The sequence below is a fragment of the Glycine max genome, chromosome 1 (assembly GCF_000004515.6).
Source record: "Glycine max cultivar Williams 82 chromosome 1, Glycine_max_v4.0, whole genome shotgun sequence".
NCBI lineage: Eukaryota > Viridiplantae > Streptophyta > Magnoliopsida > Fabales > Fabaceae > Glycine > Glycine max.
In genome coordinates, this window is record NC_016088.4 from 29,593,373 (window position 1) to 29,615,760 (window position 22,388).

At 36.1% G+C, this 22,388-nt stretch overlaps 1 protein-coding gene across 2 annotated transcripts; it reads left to right on the forward strand.

Moving 5' to 3' along the window:
• Positions 1-19,222: 19,222 nt before the first annotated feature.
• LOC100777527 (protein RGF1 INDUCIBLE TRANSCRIPTION FACTOR 1) lies at positions 19,223-21,854 on the forward strand. Of its 2 annotated transcripts, XM_006573142.2 has the most exons (5): positions 19,223-19,688; positions 19,819-20,019; positions 20,484-20,699; positions 21,165-21,380; positions 21,454-21,854. In XM_006573142.2, the coding sequence occupies exons 1-4, from the start codon at positions 19,686-19,688 to the stop codon at positions 21,375-21,377; spliced, it is 633 nt and encodes a 210-aa protein (XP_006573205.1). In that variant the 5' UTR covers positions 19,223-19,685; the 3' UTR covers positions 21,378-21,380; positions 21,454-21,854. The 2 variants fall into 2 exon arrangements, with proteins under 2 accessions (XP_006573205.1, XP_006573204.1); XM_006573141.2 differs by having other exon boundaries at positions 21,165-21,854.
• Positions 21,855-22,388: the final 534 nt, after the last annotated feature.

Genomic DNA, 22,388 nt, shown 5'->3' on the forward strand with positions numbered 1-22,388 from the left:
AACCGCAAGTGTCTTGTCTAATCTTATATTGAATGCAATAAGAAAAAGAGGATTTTGCTGAAACTTGATGGCATCATATTGCAGGGGCACTAAAGACTTATGGTCTTCTATCAAGTCATTGAACCACTTGAAAAACAATTTCGCCCTTCATACAATAATTTTATCTGAGAAATTTTTTAATAATTCATATCTTAGTGGATGTCCATCACATCTACAGAAAATAAAATTGATTAACATGTGATCTTTTTCCTTCGAAAGTTTTGACTTGCTAATCGGTTTTTTCACGAGGGTGAGGTAATATGTTCATAGTCTTATGACTCTTATTAGCTTAAAACTTTTCTCTAGGCTCGGGAAAGATGGACTCCATATCTCCCTCTCCGTGTCAAATAAGTAAGGTCGTATATTTCATAATTAATTCTTAAAGGGTAACCTATTATCCTTAGTTTGTTCTGATGAAAATACAGTGAAAGGAATCATATGATAGACAGAGATAGAATAAAAATATTATTTTTAGGGTTCTTTTTAGAAGAAAAATATTTCTGTGAGATTTACTAGAAAATATTTCTCCTCTAAATTGGAATAAAATAGGAGGGAAATATTCTATTTTTTCATTTTTTGTTTAATTTTTAAAAAAAAGCTAAAAAATATTAGATTAAAAAAATATTTTTTAATTATTATAAAATATTTTTTTACATAATTCATTTATTTATTTTCATTCTCTTTTATTCATCTAAACAAGCAAAAAGAAATTTTCTCACTTCCTTCCATCGTATTTTTATATATCTAAATAACATATCATTTCTATTTTTATCATTCTAAATAACATATGCATCGTATTTTTATGCATCTAAATAACATATCATTTTTATGCATCGTATTTTTAACATTCTCTTTTATTTTTTTTTTCTTTTTTATCTCATTTATCATCCAAATAAAGCATTAGAATCAACCTTGTAATAATGATTTTTTATGATCCGTATGAAATTCTAGATTTAAATACTATTATCGTTGTTATAAAAAAGAAATCGTAAGGTGTGTACAACTAGATAAACTAGAAGGAAAATTTGTTTTAACCAAAATAAATTAGACTCTTTTTTCCCCATCTTGATTGTTGCAGCAAAGTTCGTTGCTATAAAACAAATCCATCATACTGTGATTAGGGCCAGCCAGTTGCATTTTTTCCTCTCTTGTTTCATTAGGTTTATATTAACCATGAAAATTATAAATTATTTTTTAAAGGGTTTTCATTCTAGATTTTACTAACAAATAAATGCTTAAGTGTAAAACATAAAATCCATCTTTTAATTGTAAGTCTTCTTTTTCAAACAAGCAATTATAATTTTCAACAGAATTGTCTAAATATTAAAGAAAATAGAAATAATGATTTCAATAGTAATATTCATTTATATAATTTTATATAAATAGTTTTGGCAATGGTTTAAGTAATAATAGTTTTGATGGTAACAATCTACATGATGATTTTAATAGTGTATTTGATAACAGTTCTAAGAATAATTTCAATAATAACGAGAAGTGAGACTGGATTGAAGTAAAGTTGAAGTAAAGTTCATAGAAGAAATAGAGATTGAAGAAAGATAAGAAATCAAAGAAATACAGAAAAGGAAAGGAAAGTAAATTTTATTAAAAGTTGGATGAATACATTCACTACGACCTTCAAATTGATAGTCATTTTCATGTGAGGAGAGTGGGTAGTGTATGAGGATTTGAGTGATAGTGATTGAATTCTACAAAAGAAGATTATTTAAGGTCTTTATGCATACACTTCTACTATTAACGGTCTAATTATAAGATTTCAACATGTGTACAATAAATTTCTAACTACTTAAATTTAACGGCACTTATCTTAGCTAGAAAACGCGTAATTTCAATTTTTAAATGAAATCTCCATTAATTTGATTATCAAAACGAAAGTAAATTTTCTGTGATATACATTCACCAAAATGCACAAACACTTAAATAAATACATATATATGTATATCTTAAACCATTATACACCATTCAGATGACAAGAAATAATTTAGTTTTTTACATGTATCTAAATCCGAGATTTACATGTCCAAATCAAAAAGAATCATGGAACCACTACGAAGGAGTTAATAACAAAACACAACTTTCTCCCAAAATAATCTCAACGTCATCATATCGGTTTGGCGGCTCCCACAAAAAGAATCTCCCTCCACGTCATCTACTGATGTTCATCTACTCCCACGAACGATGGTTCGCAATCATCACAGGTACCAACCACACGGTACAAAATTGCAAGGGTGAGTTTATTATAAAAGAAACCAACAATTATCAAATGACCACAATTAGCAAGAGAAACAATAACAAGTACAATGATCATACAAATTTATCCATCAATTCAATATACACTCAACAAATATTCATCAACTTTTCCACAATTCCTATGAATCATGCTCGGTTTGATGCATGCACCTGACCTCAACTCTCAAATGCAATGTAATACCATTCATCAGGAAATAGTTTGAGCGTGTCCATGTGACACTCACACTCAGGAAAACTAGGTAGCAATTGTCGAGGTCACCCTGTCATGCACAGGCAACTCCCCCCCCCCCCCCCCCCCTCCATGGTGATCAGTCTAAGTCATGAGGGAGTTCTAAACTGAGTGACATGCCCCCAAGTACAAGTATTTTCCCTTGTGAAAAACTACAATTACTTACTGACAAAGTTTATACTATTTTCATGCAGTATGAAGTATGACCCATGGGCACCATCAATGCACTCAGCGTAGATAATTAAAGATTTTAAGGCACCCCTTCATGATGCAATCCTACCCCGCAAGGGCATTGGATAGAAAAACTCCAAGTAGATTGGGACAGAGATGCAAAAGAAGGCCCTAGGGTTCTTATGAGCCTTAGGGTAGATTTCGGGCCCATGGGCTAAGTACGAGCCCACTTATCTTTGTAAATATTAGATTAAGGTTTCATTATTTTTGGGCCTTGTATTTAGGGCTCCATAATGTAGGTAGGGTACCCTAGAAATATAGGATTTTTCAGCATTTGTATTTTAGGGCACCTAGACTAGTTTTTGTATTAGGGGTAGTTTTGTAATTTCACATGCACTAAGTGGATATTTGATGTGTGTGGTTGGAAATAAATTTAATTGAATTGGTAGAAGCCCAATCCAATTAAATTTTAGAGGGGGAGGTGAGCATTTGCTTACTACACCCCATTGCCACATCATATAGTCACACTTTGTGCATGTCCTTCATGCTTTTCATGCCTCATGACACCTAAGCACACTTAGTGGAGAATCTTGGAATTGATCTTGGATTAGTGGGCTGAACCATAACTAAAATTCACTAATCATAATTAGTGAAATTTTGGCTCCAAAGTTTGGCTCCACAAATTCAATTTCAAATTCAAGTGAAATTTGAATTTCCCTCCAATTTTGTGTGACACTTAGGCTATAAATAGAGGTCATGTGTGTGCATTTTTTTCAACTTTGATGATTTGAATATTAAACTTCAGATTTCAAAGCTCATTTAGAGCACAAAATTTCGTGCTCTTCTCTCCCTCTCCCTTCATTCATCTCCTTCTTCCTCCAAGCTCTTATCCATGGCCTCCTATGGTGGTGAGCTTCTTCTAGACTCATCTTCTCCTTGAAGTGGCATCTCCTCTCTCTCTCCCTTTCTCCATTCCGCTGCCATTCATCTTCCAAGAAGCAAAGGAATCCATTGATGAAGAAGATCCTAGGCCTACAAGCTCCAATGGAGCTTGCATCACTTCACCCCATAGATGGTTAAAACTCTTTAACCACTCTATTTCCCTCACCAAGGATATCCAACTTGGTCATTGCACCCCCCCCCCCCATATACATACACAACACATATCATCACAATGACATTATCAACATCAACAACATCTCATCTCAATGTCATTATCAACATCAACATCATCCCATCTCATTATCAACATCAACATTGTGGCGTCCCTAAATTAATGACTGGTTTAATAGTAATAATTTAAATAACAAAAACCATGGTAAATTTTTTTTTTCTTCTTTTTCTTTTTCATTTCTTTCTCTTTTCACCATAACTAGGTTTAGAAGGAAAATCCTCACTATAGAGTCCTGAATGGCGAGTTCACAACTCTATTCGGAGTCAATTCTTTCTTACCGTTCATAATCTCTAAAACTAATTTGTTGTTTCAAAAGGAAGAATGTACCAGTCATTACTTTAGGTCGTCACGTGAAAATAAAAGAATAAAATGCGGTCGATAAACTCTTTTACAAATAAAGTTACTAATGCTTTCTTTTCAAATAACAAGATCGATCATAAATGCATTCATCATTTAAAGCTGTCCAAGATATGGGAGTTTTACAAAATATATAGTGTCATCCAGAGCAAAGGTGTCCATAGTGGTGGCTTCAGCCACATGTATACAATCATCAAATTCCTATACATCAGGTCTACCCATACAAAAACAAAAGAGTAAACCTAACAGTCAGTCCTAGATACACCCACCCTCAAAAAGTATATAAAACTAGTCCGAAGAGCTGTCCACTATGATGAAGAGCCTCCGCTGATCGCCATCTCCCCCGGGCCACTATCCTCCGTAGAGTCTGCCTCAGATGCCGACATGACTTCCTCGGGAGAATCCACCTCAAGAAGTGGATCCTCATCACCCTCTAGAAAGTCAAGGGCATCCACAGCAGGCTCAGGAGGTAGCTCCTCCAGATCCTCCTCAGGGTCTTCCTCGAATGACGTTACCTCGATCACTTGGACGGGCTCCACTAGACGATATGGTGTAGGCGTGGGTAGTATCCACTCCACCGTGCGCTGAAGCGTCCGTCCAGGTTCATCTGGATGCACCAAAGAAGTAGCCGTGAATCGAATGGTGCCCCGAAATCGGCACCTCGTGTTGCCTTCGAGGGTCTCCCAAGCTCCCTCTAGGCACTTCATCTCTACTCGATCATGGATTAGCTGCGCCGCCATCACGATCTACAAGGAAGAAAAAGAAAGGGGTAGACTCTTTCACAAGAATCTAACTATGCCGCAACACAATGCGTCTCATAACCACCACATGCAATTTAAAAGGGGTATCTTAAGGCCTTTCATCCCTGGTAATCGATTACACAGCCTTGGTAATCGATTACCAGAGGCTAAACTCGAATTACACAGCCTCAGAACATGAAATATGCAAAAATGCACTGTGTAATCGATTACACATACCTGGTAATCGATTACCAGTGACCCATCCCTCTGTGTAATCGATTACACAGGCTGGTAATCGATTACCAGAGGCCTCCACAATGTTCCAGTCCCCTTTCTAAGCCTGGTAATCGATTACACCCCCTTGGTAATCGATTACCAGAAGCCCTCATGGCTTTCTGACCTCGTTTTCAAGCCTAGTAATCGATTACACCCCTTGGTAATCGATAACCAGAGACCATCTTAGCCTCCTGTCTTCATTTTTAAGCCTTGTAATCGATTACCAACCCTTGGTAATCGATTACCAGAGGCTACAACCCACATATCACACAAAATTCACAGCTGGCCAGCCACCACAAGCCTCCTTGCTTTGTGGTCTATGTTCCTTTTATCTGTTGACTGCCAGGAGCTCGCCTGTTTAGGTACATCACAGGTTCTCACTGACCGACTATGCCCGGGTTGGGTCGGGATTGGTCAAGCTTGGTTTTGGGAAATAGCACCCCACCTGACGTCTCCAAGGTCTCCTAACCCCCGCGACATATCTCCGGGTACCACTCTGTGGTCAACAATAAAAGCAGGAAGTTTCACCCTTCAACACTTCCTCATCTCAAGCTTGTAGGATTATGGGGTACCCATCACATGTGGTACTAGGTGGCGGTCGGGCGATGGTGCACAACAAGTTTTCCACATCTACAAAGCGCGCATAAACCCACCATCCCTTGTTGCCCACCTCCAACTGAACTCACGTACTCCCACGTAGCTCATATCCTCGTTTCTCTCAACACCGGGCCCCCATCAATCCTCCCAAGCTTCCACAACATCCAAGCAAAACAACATTCAAACAGCACAAACTACCACAGCCAAGAAAACAGGGCAAAGGCAGAAAACTTTGCTCAAAACACCAACCAAAATCACAGCTTTTCTCACTTAAAGACCCCAGTAACAATTCCTTCGATCCAATTCGTTAACCGTTGGATCCACTCCAAATTTTTACTGGAAGTCTCTAGTACATAAGCCTACATTTTGACCGTTGGGATCTACTAGAAAACACCCAGAACTCGTTCCGCACTACTCTTTCCACAGCCAACCACACACAAGCATTTTTCTGCACAAAGCCAAAATCCTGCTGCACCTATTTTGACAGCAAAATTCTGCATAAGTGCAGATTTCGAAAATCACACTTCCCCTCATCCAATCTTGCCCAAATCAATTCCTACAAGTCCCAAATCATATATCAATCATGTCTAACCCAAAGTCAAGCTTCAAAACACAGCAACACAGAATCTAGGTGTCCCATACCCCTCAATTCAATAGGTTTTCTAGGTTTGAGAAGTGAAATTGAGGATGAGATAGATTTGAAGCAAGCTCTCACCTCACACAAGTCTATAACATCAATTTAAACTTGTTTAAACTGGATTTATGCTTAAAGTCTCACCGAATCAAAATTTGACTCCTCAACACCCAATTTTACCCTAGAAATGGCTCTTGGTTCACTTTGGTCATTTGTTTTTCTCTCTAGCACAGTCCAAGCTTTCTCATAAGTCCTAAATGACATTTCAAGCTAGGATTAACTCACTCTAACCTCTAAATACTACCAATTCCAGATTTGGCCTTCCAGCCCTCAAAATTCACTCTTTTTCCACTCACAACACCACATTCTCACTTTCTAACCCTAGGTTAATTCTACCCTTCATCTCTAACAGTTTTCCATAAGCAATTTCAGCACATGAACATCACAAGCATCATCATAAAAACCCTAAAACAGAATGGGTATGTTTAACTCATCCAAACATGGCAATTTCAACAAGCTTTCAACAAGAGTCTTCACAAATAACTATCATGAAGCAGAAAACTAACAAAGCTACCCATCATATCTCCCAAAACCCCATACCCACAAAAATCAAGGGAGAAAGAAGTCCACCCAAACCTGAAATTTCGAAGTCCCACTCGTAGACACGCACTTCACGACCCCGAAAATGCTCCCCTTTCACGATTTGGGGCAGAAATGATGACCAAAGGTTGAAGCTTTGTTTGGAGCTTCAATGGAGAATGAAGAAGAAGAAAGCTACATGAGAGAGGGAGAGAAAAGGCTTCTGAATTTTTCTGCTTTGGCTGAGTGAGGAGAGAGAAAAGCTTTTTGGTTTTAAATAAAAGGTTTTTCTCTTTTTCTATTATTTTATTTAAGCTATGCCACATGTCTCCGTTTGAGTGAAGCAAGAAGGGCCCACTTTCCCTTTTGATTGTGACCCATACTCAGCCACAAAAGTGAGAAAAATCTGACCTTTGAAACGCTAAAATCCTGCCTCGTTTTGCGTGCCGTTTCTCTGGTTCCAATTCCTCGCGTTTCTCTGCGTCCGTCGGGGCCAGTTTTCGAAAGCAAGCAATATATATATCAAAACGCTCAGAATAAAACCCCGAGCGTGGTTCAGAGGTTGGTTTTGTTAAATTTTAAGTCGCACGCAAAATGATGATTTTTAAACTAATTAATTAAGAATCAACCCATAACCTCCCAGTTATGGACTTCTCTTCCTTAATTAGCCTAACCCGCGTATCTTGCCCCCACTATTCCTACTTCTACCAAGAATATATATGCATATACACTAAATAATACTTATATATATAATCATTCAAAATACATCGTTTTCAAAAATTCCAAGTAGAAATTTCCAGGATGTCACAAACATCATCCCATCTTAATGTCATTCTCAACATCAACATCATCTAATCTCAATGACATTATCAACATCAACATCATCTGATCTCAATGACATTATCATCAATAACAACATCATACCATATCTATATTATCATGAACACCAACATCGTCTCATATCAATTATTTATCATCAATAACATCATCTCATATCAATATTATCATAAAACCATCATCGTCTCATATCAATTATTATAATCAATAACAACATCATCAGTAATCACATTCCACACATACATACATATAAATTTCATGTCTAAGATTCACACTCTCTAGGTCTTCAGACAACATAAGTCTAATAAAATGATAATGTCATTTATCATTAACAGATGTATTGCATCTCATTAGTCGAAAACAATGTCTTTCTTGAAAACCAACATGCATAGGGACAGACATGCATTCCCATAATTGGGTTCCCTAACCTCAATTACGGTATCAAAGCCATAAATTATAATAAACTTCCCTCACCTATCGTGAGCTCTCCATCAGCTCCTTTCTACGTTGCTCAGAAGCCTCTCACATTCATGTTTGTCGGTCCAAATGTAGAGTTCTATATACCAAATCAAAGGCAATTTAGTATAGATTTCAAAAACAAGGTTAATATTAACTTTCGGGGTCAAATACACCTATCAAAATAAAAGGGGCTAAAGGGTGTTTTGGTTCTACTACAAAGAAATGTCATTTTGAAATTTCGATCACGCCAATGTGACCGGATTTAGAAAAGGTCACAAAAACAACATCAGTTTTATGAAAAGGTAACTTTTACAATGTCTCAATTTCAAGGATTTTTCAAAGGAAGTGTAAAAACATCCTATTACGGTACCCAAAACAAAAGAGATACTAAGAGAAACTCAAACTAACAGAGAAATTATGAAAGAAATGATAAAAATCCTTTTTCTCTACCGAATCCTTGAGGTGGATTTTAAGGATTCCACTCTGATTAAAATGTTCCTCTCTGTGCGATGATCCAACGACAAGCAACGACGGCTTGTGGTGGCTATCAATGGTCATGGGTGGTGGAAAAGAAGGTGTTAGGGTTTAGGTGGACATTTGGAGAGAAGAGTGAAAAATCGTGTTTTTCACACTAAAGAACATATTTATAATCTGTAGATCTCACTTAGCGAGCTCATCTCACTATGCGAAATTCAACTTTTGGCGCTGAGCGTGACATTTCACACTAAGCGTAATTTCTCTACTGTCTAGAATTGCACTTAGCGCACTGATCTCACTAAGCGAATTTTCTCCTCGGGTTGGAATTGCGCTTAGCGTGCTTGTCTCGGTAAGCGAGATGTCCAAAAGTGTTATTTTTCACATCTCAACGTTCAAAGCGTGAAGACGTGGGTCACAAATCTACAATCCAAATTTAAAGGTGATCCAACCGTTAATGAGTCAGGGATTGTGGTTTTACCTGAATAGATTTGGGTAAAACTTGAAATCTCATAATTTCAACATAGGTCAATCAAACTTCACATATCCTAACATTCACATCAAGCAATCACACATAGCTAATTCAAAAAATACCCCAACTCATCTAAATCAACCAAATAATCAAATAACACAAGAAATACATTAAACATCGATTTTCAGTAAGCAAAATTTCAGAGCGTTACAAAGCCAACTCCAAAGTAGCATCTGAACAAATCAATAAGGAGTATTGGGTCAAGGAAACTTAGCTCTTGATGTATTATCATGCTTTCACGCGGCTAAGAGATGCCTTTGAAGAAGTGCAACTGGGGCATATCAGTTGAGAAAATAATGAAAGAGCTGACAAGTTGGCTAGGCTAGCAAGCAACTGAAATACCGGTTAACTCTGAACTCTGATTTGAGAAACATTGTTGAAACCAAGCATCCATGCCGAAGAATGCATGAATGTATCCTTGGAAGAAAGAAGATGGATGAATGAGATCCTAGAGTACCTTACCAAAGGTACTCTTTTGAAAAAGGAGTTGCACACTAGAAAAGTAAAGACTCAGGACGTCAGGTACACCATGATAGCTGGTTAGCCCTACACGTAGGGATTCTCGATACCATTGTTGAAATACCTAACACAAGACTAAGATGAGTATGTAATGAAAGAATTGCATGAAGGAATTTATGGAGCCCACTTAGGAGGTTGAGCAATGGAAACCCGAGTGCTCAGAGTTGGATATTACTGGCCAACCCTAAGAGCAGATTGCCCCAAGTATGTAAAGAAATGCATACAGTGTCAGAAGCACAACAATCTTATCCATCAGCCAGTCAACGAGTTTCATATTCTCACATCCCAATTGCCCTTTGTTATGTGGGGAATAAACATACTTGGACCTTTCCCCCTTGCTAGAGAGCAACACATATTCTTGTATTGACAATTGATTACTTCACAAAATGGATAGAGGTCGAACCATTGGCCACTATATCAGCTTTCAAAATGTGCAAAAATTCTTGTGGAAAAATATCATCGCAAGGTTTGACATCCCATAGACAGTGATAATGGACAATGGACTACAGCTCACAAACAAAAAGCTAAATGAATTTATGCAAGGACTTGGAATTAAACACCAAGTAACATCAGTTGAACATCCCCAAACCAATGGTCAAGTCAAGGCCGCAAGCAAAGTCATCCTAGGTGAGTTGAAGAAAAGGCTTGGAATAGCTAAATGAGCTTGGGCCGAAGAGCTACTAGAAGTCCTATGGGGATGCCATTGTACTCGACAATCAACTACCAAAGAAATCCCTTTCTGGCTAGCATATGGAGTTGATGCTTTAATCCCATTTAAAAGTAGGTGAGCCTTCTTTTCATTGAGAACATTTCAATGAAGTCGAGAACAATAACACGCTATGGGCAAAACTCAACCTTATCAAAGAAAATAGAGATTGAGCCATGACAACGAAAGAAGCATGCTAACAAAGAATGGTCAAGAGATCCAACACCAAGCTAAAATCGAGAGAGTTCTCAGAAAGCGACCTAGTTTAGAGAGCACAAGGAGAAGCAAGGAGAGACTCCCGTGAAGGGAAACTAGAAGCTAACTAGGATTGACCTTTTAGGATTCCACAAAACCTTCAAAATGGAGCCTACAAGTTGGAAGAACTCTCCGGCAAGCTCATACTACAAAGCTGGAATTCCATCCCCCTTAAGTCTTTTATAGCTAAACTATGTATTTAGTGGTGTACTCTTTTTCCTTACTTGGTTTTTTTCTCTATAAGAATGTGAAATGATTTTTGCTAGGAAGGTTTTAACGAGGCACCAACTATCAAATTTACGAATGCAGAGATCAAATTCAATCATACATTGTTATTTATTCTCAAGCTAAATTTTGATTTTACTTACAAGGTTTTCCTCCCGAGTACTCCCACTCGACCAAAGATACACCTTTCACAAAAATCAACAAGGTTTCCCTCCTGAGTATTCCTACTCGACCAAGGGTGCATGTTTCACTAAAATGAACAAGGTTTCCCTCTCGAGCAGTGTTATGAAAATCAACCCGACTAAGGCACTAGGTTAGTAGGTCAGAGATTAAACCAATGGGTCACTTATTGACCCGATGTGTGTGTGTGTGTGTATATATACATAGCAATATGTGATCAATTCATCGTCTATATTCCAATATTACATAATCAGTTATTACTATAAAATAATTTTGTTCGGTGTTATCATTAAATTCTTAAGAAAAATCTTGTTGTTTTCTATAATTAAGTACAAAAGTTGTCAAATTGTCATAAAAAATTAAGCAAGTAAAGTGAAAATATATAAAAACATATTTATTAAATTATATCTGTAGAAGCAAAGTTTCATGGTGAATCAAAGGTGATTCAAAGGTGTTTTGATGATAACAATGATGATGAAAAAGGTGATGACAAAAATCTCAAAGATCAATCAAAGAACAACTCAAGAGAATCAAGAACAATTCAAGAGGTCAAGAATCAAGAAGAATTCAAGACTCAAGAAGAAAGCCTAGAATCAAGAATCAAGATTCAAGGTTCAAGATCTCAAGAATCAAGATCAAAATTCAAGACTCAAGATTCAAGAATGAAGAAAATACTCAATCAAGATAAGTATTAAAAAGTTTTTTCAAAACTTTGAATAGCACATGAGTTTTTGACAAAACCTTTACCAAAGAGTTTTTACTCTCTGGTAATCGATTACCATATTGGTGTAATCGATTACCAGTAGCAAAATGAGTTTGAAAAAGTTTTCAAACTGAATTTACAACGTTCCAATTATTTTCAAAAGGCTGTAATCGATTACAATGTTTTGGTAATCGATTACCAGTGCCCTTGAACGTTGAAATTCAAATTGAAATGTGAAGAGTCACATCCTTTCACTTAAAAGCCTTGTGTAATCGATTACACTAATTTGGTAATCGATTACCAGTGACTGTTTCTAAATAAATCAAAAGATGTAACTCTTCAAAAAGGTTTTTGACTTTTTCAAATTGGTTTTAAGTTTTTCTAAAAGTTATAACTCTTCTAAATGGTCTTCTTGACCAGACATGAAGAGTCTATAAAAGCAAAAGCTTTGTTTTGCATTTCAATAATCTAGAACACATATTCATACAATCCTTTACAAGCCTTGAATCTCTTTGAACTTCTTCTTCTTCTTTGTACCAAAAGCTTTCTGAAGTTTTCTGGTTTTCTAAACCTTGAAAACTTGTGCTATTCATCTTTTTCATTCTCTTCTCCCTTTGCCAAAAAGAATTCGCCAAGGATTAACCGCCTGAATTCATTGTGTGTCTCTCTTCTCCCTTTTCCCAAAGAACAAAGGACTAACCGCCTGAATTCTTTTGTGTCTCCCTTCTCCCTTGTCAAAAAATTCAAAACGACACAATCTGAGAATTCTTTTGATTCTTCCCATTCCCTAATACAAAAGTGTTCAAAGGACTAACCACCTGAGAATTCTTTTGTATCCCCATTCACAAAGTATCAAAGGTTTAACAACCTAAGATCTTTGTCTTAACACATTGGAGGGTACATCCTTTGTGGTACAAGTAGAGGGTACATCTACTTGGGTTTGACTGAGAACAAGAGAGGGTACATCTCTTGTGGATCAGTTCTAGTGGAGGGTACATCCACTAGGTTCAAAGAGAACAAGGGAGGGTACATCCCTTGTGGATCTTTGCTTGTAAAAGGATTTTTACAAGGTTGAAAGAAATCTCAAGGACCGCAGGTCGCTTGGGGACTGGATGTAGGCACGGGTTGTTGCCGAACCAGTATAAAAACTCTTGTGTGTTTGTCTCCTTCTTCCCTACTCTTTTACTTTCCGCTGTGCATTTAATTTCCGCTTTTACTTTCTATTAAGATTCTCTTCTACTCCTCATTCTCTTAACAATTTAGTAAAAGCCTTCAAAAGAGTAATTTTTAATTAGTAAAGGTTTAGGAATAATTAATTCAACCCCCCCTTCTTAATTATTCTGAGGCCACTCGATCCAACAATATCAAGATCAATATAATAATTATTAGTTATTATATTGTTATCAATATAAAAATAATATTATAAGAGCATATTATATGCTAGTATTCAATAATTAGCTATTAATATTTGTATATGTTTTAGGGATTGCAAGAAAATCTGGAGAAAAATTGCAAAACAAATTTAAAAATGATCGACCAGGTCAAATTGGGTTAATCCGGTTCGAGTCACCAATTTTGATCAAACTTGACCAGTTCAAACTAGGTTGATATGGGTCAACTGCATTTATGGTTTGGTGGCTTAATCGAACTATCACTAGTTCCCAGTCGGGCCGATCTGATTTTCATAACTATGCTCCTAAGTACTCCTATCCAACCAAGGATGCACCTTTCACTAAAATCAACAAGGTTTCTCTTCTGAGTAGTCCTACTCGGCCAATGATGCACCTTTCACTAGAATCAACAAGGTTTCTCTCCTAAGTACTCTTACTCGACCAAAAATGTACCTTCTCTTTAGTTTACAAGGTTCCCTCCGGATTTCCTCTACTTGAAAAAAACTGCACATTCATTTTCACTAAGTCATGAACATAGATTTCATTATTCGGAAAAAGACATAAATTCATTATTACTAAGTTGCGAGTATTTAACTAAATATTTTTTTCTAAATTACAATCCTACTCGGTTAACTTCCAAACGTGGAAATGTTTGAACAAAACATTTCTAAGGATTAGCTAAGTTAAAAACAAACTTGGTATAACAACAAAAACATGAATACTTCATTAATCATGCTTCCCATTACAAAAGTCAAAAGAAAAACAATAAAACAATAATAAAATGACACTATTAGACGAGCAGCACAAAGTAAGATACATTATCATTGATCAGATCCCTAGTTATTTCCACCTTGAGAGATGACATCGAGTCCTTCTCCCTCTTCAATTTTTGAGCCCATAAAGCCTCTCTATCCTCCAACTTCTTCACACTATCCTTTAACTTGGCATTGTCAACAGCCAACTATAGATTCGCCTTGAGAGTCTGGGCTTTCTCCTTCTTTAGGTCATTTGACATCTTTTTTCAATTTTAGCACCTCTCACCCAGTCAAGGAGTTTCGCATAATCATTTGTTATGCAAGTGCAACAGCCTAAGATTCAAACTCACAATACATGGCTCAATTAGAGGCCACATCAACATTTTGTAAAATATCTTTGCCAAAATCTGATATGGCATTGTTCGACATCAAGCTCTAGGGATGGTAAGTCGCACTGAAGAACTTCTTTCAAAAAACTAAGGGAAGAGCGTCAAGGGAACCAGAGTGTTGAAATGGTGAAGAGTTTGTTGGTGTAACTTCTTTGAAGGTCGAGTATCCTCTTTAGTGTCCCTCCTTTTTCCCTTCTTCCTTATGTCTTTATTTTTGACAGGAGGAGCGAGAACATCAATGAGCGTACGACAAGGAGGAGGGATCTTATTAACAGGACTGACCACTGAGGCATTGACGACATTAACACCAACTTCTTGACACACGTTGCGGAAGTCCAAGGCATCCATCCCAATAAACTTAAGAATGGCTGGAACAAAAAAGCTTAGTTAGAAAACCAACACAATAACTCAAAAAATTCCAAAAAGAAAGAAGATGAACCTTCTAAGTCTTCCAACAGAGGTTTCCATTTGACATCAAACAAATGGTTGTCACCCAAACTAGAAAGAATTATCACCTTAAAAAACCTCACCTTAAAGTTTTTGTATGAAGTAGTGAACGGTTGAAATAAAGGCCTATCTTGATGATGACCCATCTTGGTACAAAAATAGTGTAAGAATAGTCCGACAATCACTTCTATCCTGAAAATTCGACAAAAAGCACGGAAAACCTGAATAGCCGCCCACTCATTTGGATGAAGTTGGGAAGGCACTACGTTGTGTATGCAAAGCTCACTCTTAGTAAAATCATTGAAAGGAATTTCTAGATGAAGATCACGGAAAATGCAATCATACACATAGAAGAATTCCCTTTCTAACACTACCTAGATCAGCCTTTTCTCACTTGGCCCTTTTGTATTCTATTTTGGCTTCTTTTTTGTATTTTGTTTTGTCTTCTCTTTCCCAAGAAATACCCAATTCAGCTTCAGATACACATCCTTGTGGCAAGCATAAAGATGAATCAGACAAAATTCATCCTCCATGAAAGAGCATACATTTACAAAATTAACAAAGTGTAGGATTATCACTTTGTCACTATATTAGGAGTAAAAAGTCCTTACTTCACGGTCTACTCGTATAACTGAGAAAATTAATTGGCGAGAGTTCTTTTTTTTCAAGTTCTCAATGCTTAGGCTTGAAAAACCTCTCCACATTATCACTATTGGAGGCCTTAACATCTACCCTTTGGCTTGATACCACCTTGATGAACTCTCCACCACTTACTTGTTCCCAAGGTGATCAGAAATCCCCCCCCCCCAACTGATGAAGAGGTCGAACTCTCAGTAGAGGAAGTTCTCGAGTCAGAATCAGACGACACCGACTCATCGCCGTAGCCAAATACTCTCTATTGCAATGGTCAGACACCTGACCTCTCTAAATCCTGTGAGTTTCCGACACTTGGACTCAAACTCATAATTTAGAATTAATGCGTACCTTAAAATAGTTGACAATCTTCTAACACAAGACACTCTTCGGTGTATAGCAAAATCAAGTTCAAGAAGCAAAGTGAAAATGACAAGGGCAAAACCTCCTTTATAGGAAAGCCCACATTGGTTAATGAGGCCTAAAACCTCTTAGCTGTTAGATATTTTCAAATCAAAAGGAAAAAAATGACGCTTCAATTCATGTACCACGACTACTTTTTCAAAACTATAATGACAAGAAGAAGTAATGTCTTTGGTCCAAATCCCAAAAAATGATTCAACTACTGATTGGGCATTTGTAGTTTAATATTTTATATTCTTCTTAGCTCAATTGACATCTCTTTAAACCTTATTTTCTCACCTAAAATAAGTTTTGATCTTAGGCAAATGATTGACCTTAATTGAGAATTGTAGCTAATTTTTGGATTTTGTGCTTACTTGACCTATCTGCCTTATGTAGGGCCTAAAGGACACTATAGAACTCCAAATGTAGCATGTGAGTAGTCCCGAGAAATATAAGAAAAATATCTTCAATTTTGTCACAAATAAGCTTTGATCAATTCTACCATTTCGAGGGTCAAATTAAGCTTGGAAGTCAGAACCTCTGCCCTTGAATAATTGAGTTACGAGTTTGGGCTTTGTTTTGTGTAATTAGTTTAATTAGGTAGATAAGATAGGCCTAATCAAAGCCCATCCATTCCTTATGAGTAGTCACTCTATATATTAGTTTTAGTTAGTTAATCAGTTACTTCATTTTGTAAAAAAACAGAATTAGTTACTTGTTGTGCAAGTTTTAGGATCAAACTCTTTTATCTCGTTTTCTCTCAACTGTTCTTCATTCTTCTCATATTTTCACTTTTGTTCTTCCATTTTCTAGCACAAAATTTCGTGGCTTTTCCATTGGTGATGATCATGGAAGGCTAAACACTTCATCAATCCAAGGATCAACTCCAAACAAGGTTGAATTTGAGTTCTGATTTAGTATTTCTAATCTTTGTGAATGTTCATCTTTCTCTTCAATCCTATTTTCGATTTTCATGATTATGATTATGCTTAGGATTGAAAATGGATTAGGTTATGGATTCATTTCCTAATTTCGAAATTTAATCACGGATTGTTTGGATGATTTTCTAACCTAATTTGCGATCTCAAATAATTTAGAGATTGATTCAATTGAACTTTCTCTAATGCATTTGATTAAACTTTCACACTAAACATTATTCGTAGTAACTATGATAATTCGATTTGCATTGGTTTGGTGAATTGGATTGATGCTATTAAACTTGAGTTGTATTCTATTTTTGTTCTGTTCTATTTCTTCATCTCTGTTTTTATGTTTTTGCATTCCTTTACTGTCGCTTACAAACCATTCGATAAAATTTCCCCATTTGTTGTTTATAAGTGAATGAATGTAGGAACCAAATTGAATCATATTTCTAAGTTCGACCTAGGTTAATCCTGTGCTACAAAATTTTCTAGTTTTTTTTTTTTTTGAACAATTTGGCAGTCGTTATCAATACTAACAAGTACAAACTAAAAGCCTTTCTCATCCACTATGTTCCTCGAAGGTTGGGGCGCTTGTAGACTGTACGAGTATTCAACTAAATCGAGTACCCAAGAATACCCCTCACAACCCCTCTAAAATATTGAAGTATTCATATCCAGGTATTCGACCTAGCCAAATACCTAAGTACTCTTATCACTAACAACAAAGGTGATCCTTACACACTTAGGTATCCCGGCTAGCCAAATACCTGAGTACTCTTGTCACCTTATAAACAAAGGTGACTCCTCTACACTTAGGTATAAGGCTAGCCATTTGAATACCTAAGTTTGTAAGGATCACCTAAGGTGATCCTTACATATTCAAGTATTCGACCTTGCCAAATACCTGAGTACTCTAATCACCTTATAAACAAGTGATCCTTACATATTCAAGTATATGACCTTGCCAAATACCTAAGGTCACCTTATAAACAAGTGAGCCTTACATACTCAGGTATCTGGCCTGGCCAAATACCTGAGTACTTTTATCACTTTACATACTCAGTGTACCCTATGCAATAATAACAGTGGACTCGAAAGTTCGAATATCAAACCCAAAGGACCAGTTATATTCCCAACTAATTAAGCTTATTAAACTAATAGTAGAATCGATTAAAAAGAAGGTTTTAATATTTTTGTGGTTTTAATTTTTATAATGAAACAATTAAATGAATATAAAGAGAAGTTTAAGTGATGATAAGAATGACCAGGAGTTATGACTCACTAGTACCAATTTTCTCCCAATCCTAGTCCTAATGAAATTCCTTTCCCAGCTAATTACCGATTCCCAAATTCAACTAAAGCCTATGATAAAGGTTAGGAAATGCTCTTTGCCTTAAATCAATACCCCAATGATCATGGATTTATCAATTTAAGTCAAAGGATAAAATCAATTCTAAGGATGATTAATTAAAGATTAACTAATTTATCGGAGATTATCCAAACAGTTTGATCATGCAATTTGGTGCAAAATATTATCTACCTAGATCTACCATTATATGCAAATGATTACTATTATGCAATTGATTGAGTATTAGAATGATGATTTCCAAATAAACATTAAAATATGAAAGATAATTAATTAATATGAAACAATAAGAAATCTCATTAAGAACAATTACATCATAACCTTTAAATTAGGGGGAATAGTTACTCATGATCAAAGTAAAACTAACAATCCTATAAAGAGTAAACCCGAGTTTTACCGATAAAATGCATACAAAATGATACAAAATTTCATACAAAATACCACTTAGAAAATAATTTATCACCTAACTTAAGTGTTGGAATGTTTTTTTTGCGATTATCACTTCTCGAATTATCGAGTAGCACATGACGAAGAAGGAAAACCTCCAAAATAGAAAACGTAAGAAAAAAAAATTACGTGTCTATCATGGTGCATATACAATCAATTATAAAAAAAAATGGTGTACTTTGTATATGTTTGTTATTCCTAATACAAGATTCTGCCTCTAAGCAGTTGTGTTCCAAACCCACGGGCAAATTAACAAATAACTATTTGCCAAATAATGCGTTAATCAGTAATTGCTAGAAGCAGCCTAACAATTTTTTTTTTGGTGGCACACAAATATTTTTCTTATAGATAATATTGTTAATTTTTATATAATTAGAGATAATATTGTTTGATATACCGTGTGATATCATGTGATTGATTATCTCTTCTAATAAAAATTCGAATCCTAATAAGAGATTAATTTCTTTTACATAAAAACAGAAGTTTTTAAACAATTACGTAGAAACTAGAGAGGGTGGATAAACCAAAATTGATAAGGCCAAGGAGAATAGGAAAATGAAAGAAAATTAAAAAGGAAAGAAGGAGGTGGATTCCTTACACATAACGCATCTCTTGGGTTGGGATTTTTGGTTCGGAGATAGCTTTGGTGGTCGTGTAAGACGACTTTGTTGTGTGGATAAGAACGATCCCTCTACTTCTTTCATTCTCTCATAATAGTATTATGCTCTTTCTCTCTTAGAAAACACCCTCTACCGCCTCTAAGTCCTACAAGAACCCATCCCCTCCCCAGCCGCTCCCAAAATCTCACTCTTCTTACTCTTCTTCCTCCAAGAGAAGTAAACAACCCTCACATTCACCACAGCAGCACACACAGACAAAGACAACCTTGTTTGTCTCCAATCAAAACCTTTCAAGCTGGCGTTCGAAAACCAAGACAACCCTGTCCGAGAAATCAAGCCCAAGAATAGGAGAATCATGGTAACCCAATCTCCCCTCTTTCATTTCTTTCGTGAAAAAAAATGATGCAATTAGTTATGCGATTCTGGTTTGTGGGTCTGTTTAAATTTTTCATTTTTTTCTTCTTTTGTGTGTTTTGAAAAATAAAAAGGGTGCTGGAGGCCCTGATGATGAGGACAACAACAGGTGGCCACCGTGGCTGAAGCCTCTGCTAAAAGAAAGTTTCTTTGTTCAATGCAAGCTTCACGCTGATTCGCACAAGAGCGAGTGCAACATGTACTGCTTGGATTGTATGAACGGTGCTCTCTGCTCTCTCTGCCTCGCTTACCATAAAGATCATCGTGCTATTCAGGTTCGTGTTATCACTTCAATTTTTCTAAAGAAAAATAAAATAAAAATTCTTTCTTTCTTTTTTTCTTTTCTTTCTCAGTTTCTGACACATTTCTTATCTTCCAGTCATTTTTGTCAAAAACCACCACTTTTTCCTTTTGTGGGCGTGTGGGATTCGTTCTTTTTCCGGAACTTAGTTAAAAAGCCCCATCTTTTCCCCTTCTCTGTCGAGATAGATACTTGAACTCTCATTAATTGGGTTTCGATTTCAGCTTTCTCTGTACCCAATTAGCCCTTTTTGGTGATTAATTACTTAATCAATTAATTCTTTTTTGTTTTTTTTTTCTCCTTAAATTCCAAGGTCCTGCATTTAACAAGTACTGTGGTGGGATGGACAAAAGAAAAGATGGTGCTTTTCGATGCAACTAATGGCCATTTTCCCTTCTAATGTGTTGTGTTTGTGTTTTTTTTTTTTCTGTGTGACAGATAAGGAGGTCCTCATACCATGATGTGATTAGGGTGAATGAGATTCAGAAGGTGTTGGACATCACAGGGGTCCAAACCTACATTATCAACAGCGCGAGGGTTGTTTTCTTGAATGAGAGGCCGCAGCCAAGGCCTGGTAAAGGTGTCACCAACACTTGTGAAGTCTGCGAGCGTAGCCTTCTTGATTCCTACCGATTCTGTTCTCTAGGTTGTAAGGTAAACAATGTCTCATCCATTGCTTAACCTTCTAAGCATTTTGGAAAATTAAAACCCAAAAAAAAAAAGGTTTTCTATCTCTCAATTTTGTTATCTCATTCACTAAGTCCAAAAATTTATATATATTAAAAATTATATGACATTGATATATTAATATTAATAATATTACATGTTACATTTTTTCAAAATGTAGCATTTTCTTTATTTTAATTTGCTTTGTTTTCAAGCTAGCACTTAAATGGGTTGACTTTTTTTTTATTTGTACCCAGGAATGTTAATATGATTTTCAATTAATTTCTTTACCCAATTTGCCGAATATTTGAATTTTTGGGGTTTCAAACATTGGCCATCATTCACTGTTCAAACATTGAATTCAATTAATGGACTTGTCAGTCTTTGGTCTGATTTGAATTGTACATTTTTTTAATTAAATACTAATCAATGCAACAATGAATTGTATTGTAGATTGTTGGGACTTCAAGGAACTTCCTGAAGAAAAAGTCAGCGGCAATGGTATCAGACTCAGAGGATTCTTACAGCAGCAACAGCAGCCATGGGAAGAAGAACAGCTTCACACCTTCCACACCGCCACCAACTTTTGTTAATTACAGAACGGCCAAGAGAAGAAAGGGAATTCCACACCGTGCCCCAATGGGAGGGCTAGTCATAGAATACTAGAAAGTTAGTAACTTTTGGTTATTTGCTATAATGCCCCTGATATATTTTACCTCAAAATGCAACTTTCTCCGTGCAGTTTCACCCGTTCCAACATACGTGAGCTTTTTGCTGAAAAAGGCCGGTGCTGGAAGTGTTTCCTTCTCTGTTCCTTACTTGTTAATAGCGTTTGTCTATATGGGAAAATTCCAATAGAAGTGGGAAAAAAGGTTGAGAAAGTAGAAAAAAATAAGACATCTGTGAAATAGTTTGAGAAAAAGAATGGTGTAGCAAAATAAGCAAAGTTCCTTTCAACCAAAGTACAAGAAGATGAGGAACATTATAGGTTTGGTTTCTAGAGCTATTATACCTAAGTTTTGGGTGGTGGGTGTAAATAGTGGCTTGGGGAAGAAGACAGTGACAATGTACTCTTTACAAATAGGTGGATTGTCTATATATGGAATGGTGAAATAATAAATAGTACTAATAGTTTTTCTTAAATCTTGTGCCTACATTCATTCAGTGCAATTACAATTTTAATACGTTAAATTAATGAGTTATAGTTCATTGAATTGTTGAAATTATTGAAAAGGTATTATTTTAATCTTTGAATTGTTCAATGATGATTATTTTTAGATTTTGGTATCATTAGATGACGATAAATTAAACTTCAAAATTATAAAACTAAAGATTGAAATAAAAAATACTCCGGATTTTCTTAATTTTAAGAATTAATCTAGTGTATTGTTCCAGGTTTGGTATGCAATTATTTCCTCTCCTTTTTCTTTATATTATTTTTCTTAGAAGTGAATTTTCTTATTTTAGCTTGTGATTTTGGTATTGGTGATGGCTAAAAGCTTCCGGGGCCCACTTGAGCCGGTTTATGAGGGAGCTGGTCAAAGTTTTGGTCGTAGTCGGGTCCACGTGTCGAATCCTGGTTGGACTGAAGGAAAGCGGAACGTATTGGTTGTCGAAACAAACATTAGGTCAGCCGCCCTTGTTAGAAAAAAAAAAAACAAGTATTATTTTGTGGGC

What these genes read in the sequence shown, in the direction of transcription:
- LOC100777527 (XM_006573141.2), top strand. An exon ending in AAGATCATCGTGCTATTCAG is followed by an intron (nt 20,020 to 20,483) that starts GTTCGTGTTATC and finishes TCTGTGTGACAG; the next exon opens with ATAAGGAGGTCCTCATACCA. An exon ending in TCTGTTCTCTAGGTTGTAAG is followed by an intron (nt 20,700 to 21,164) that starts GTAAACAATGTC and finishes ATTGTATTGTAG; the next exon opens with ATTGTTGGGACTTCAAGGAA.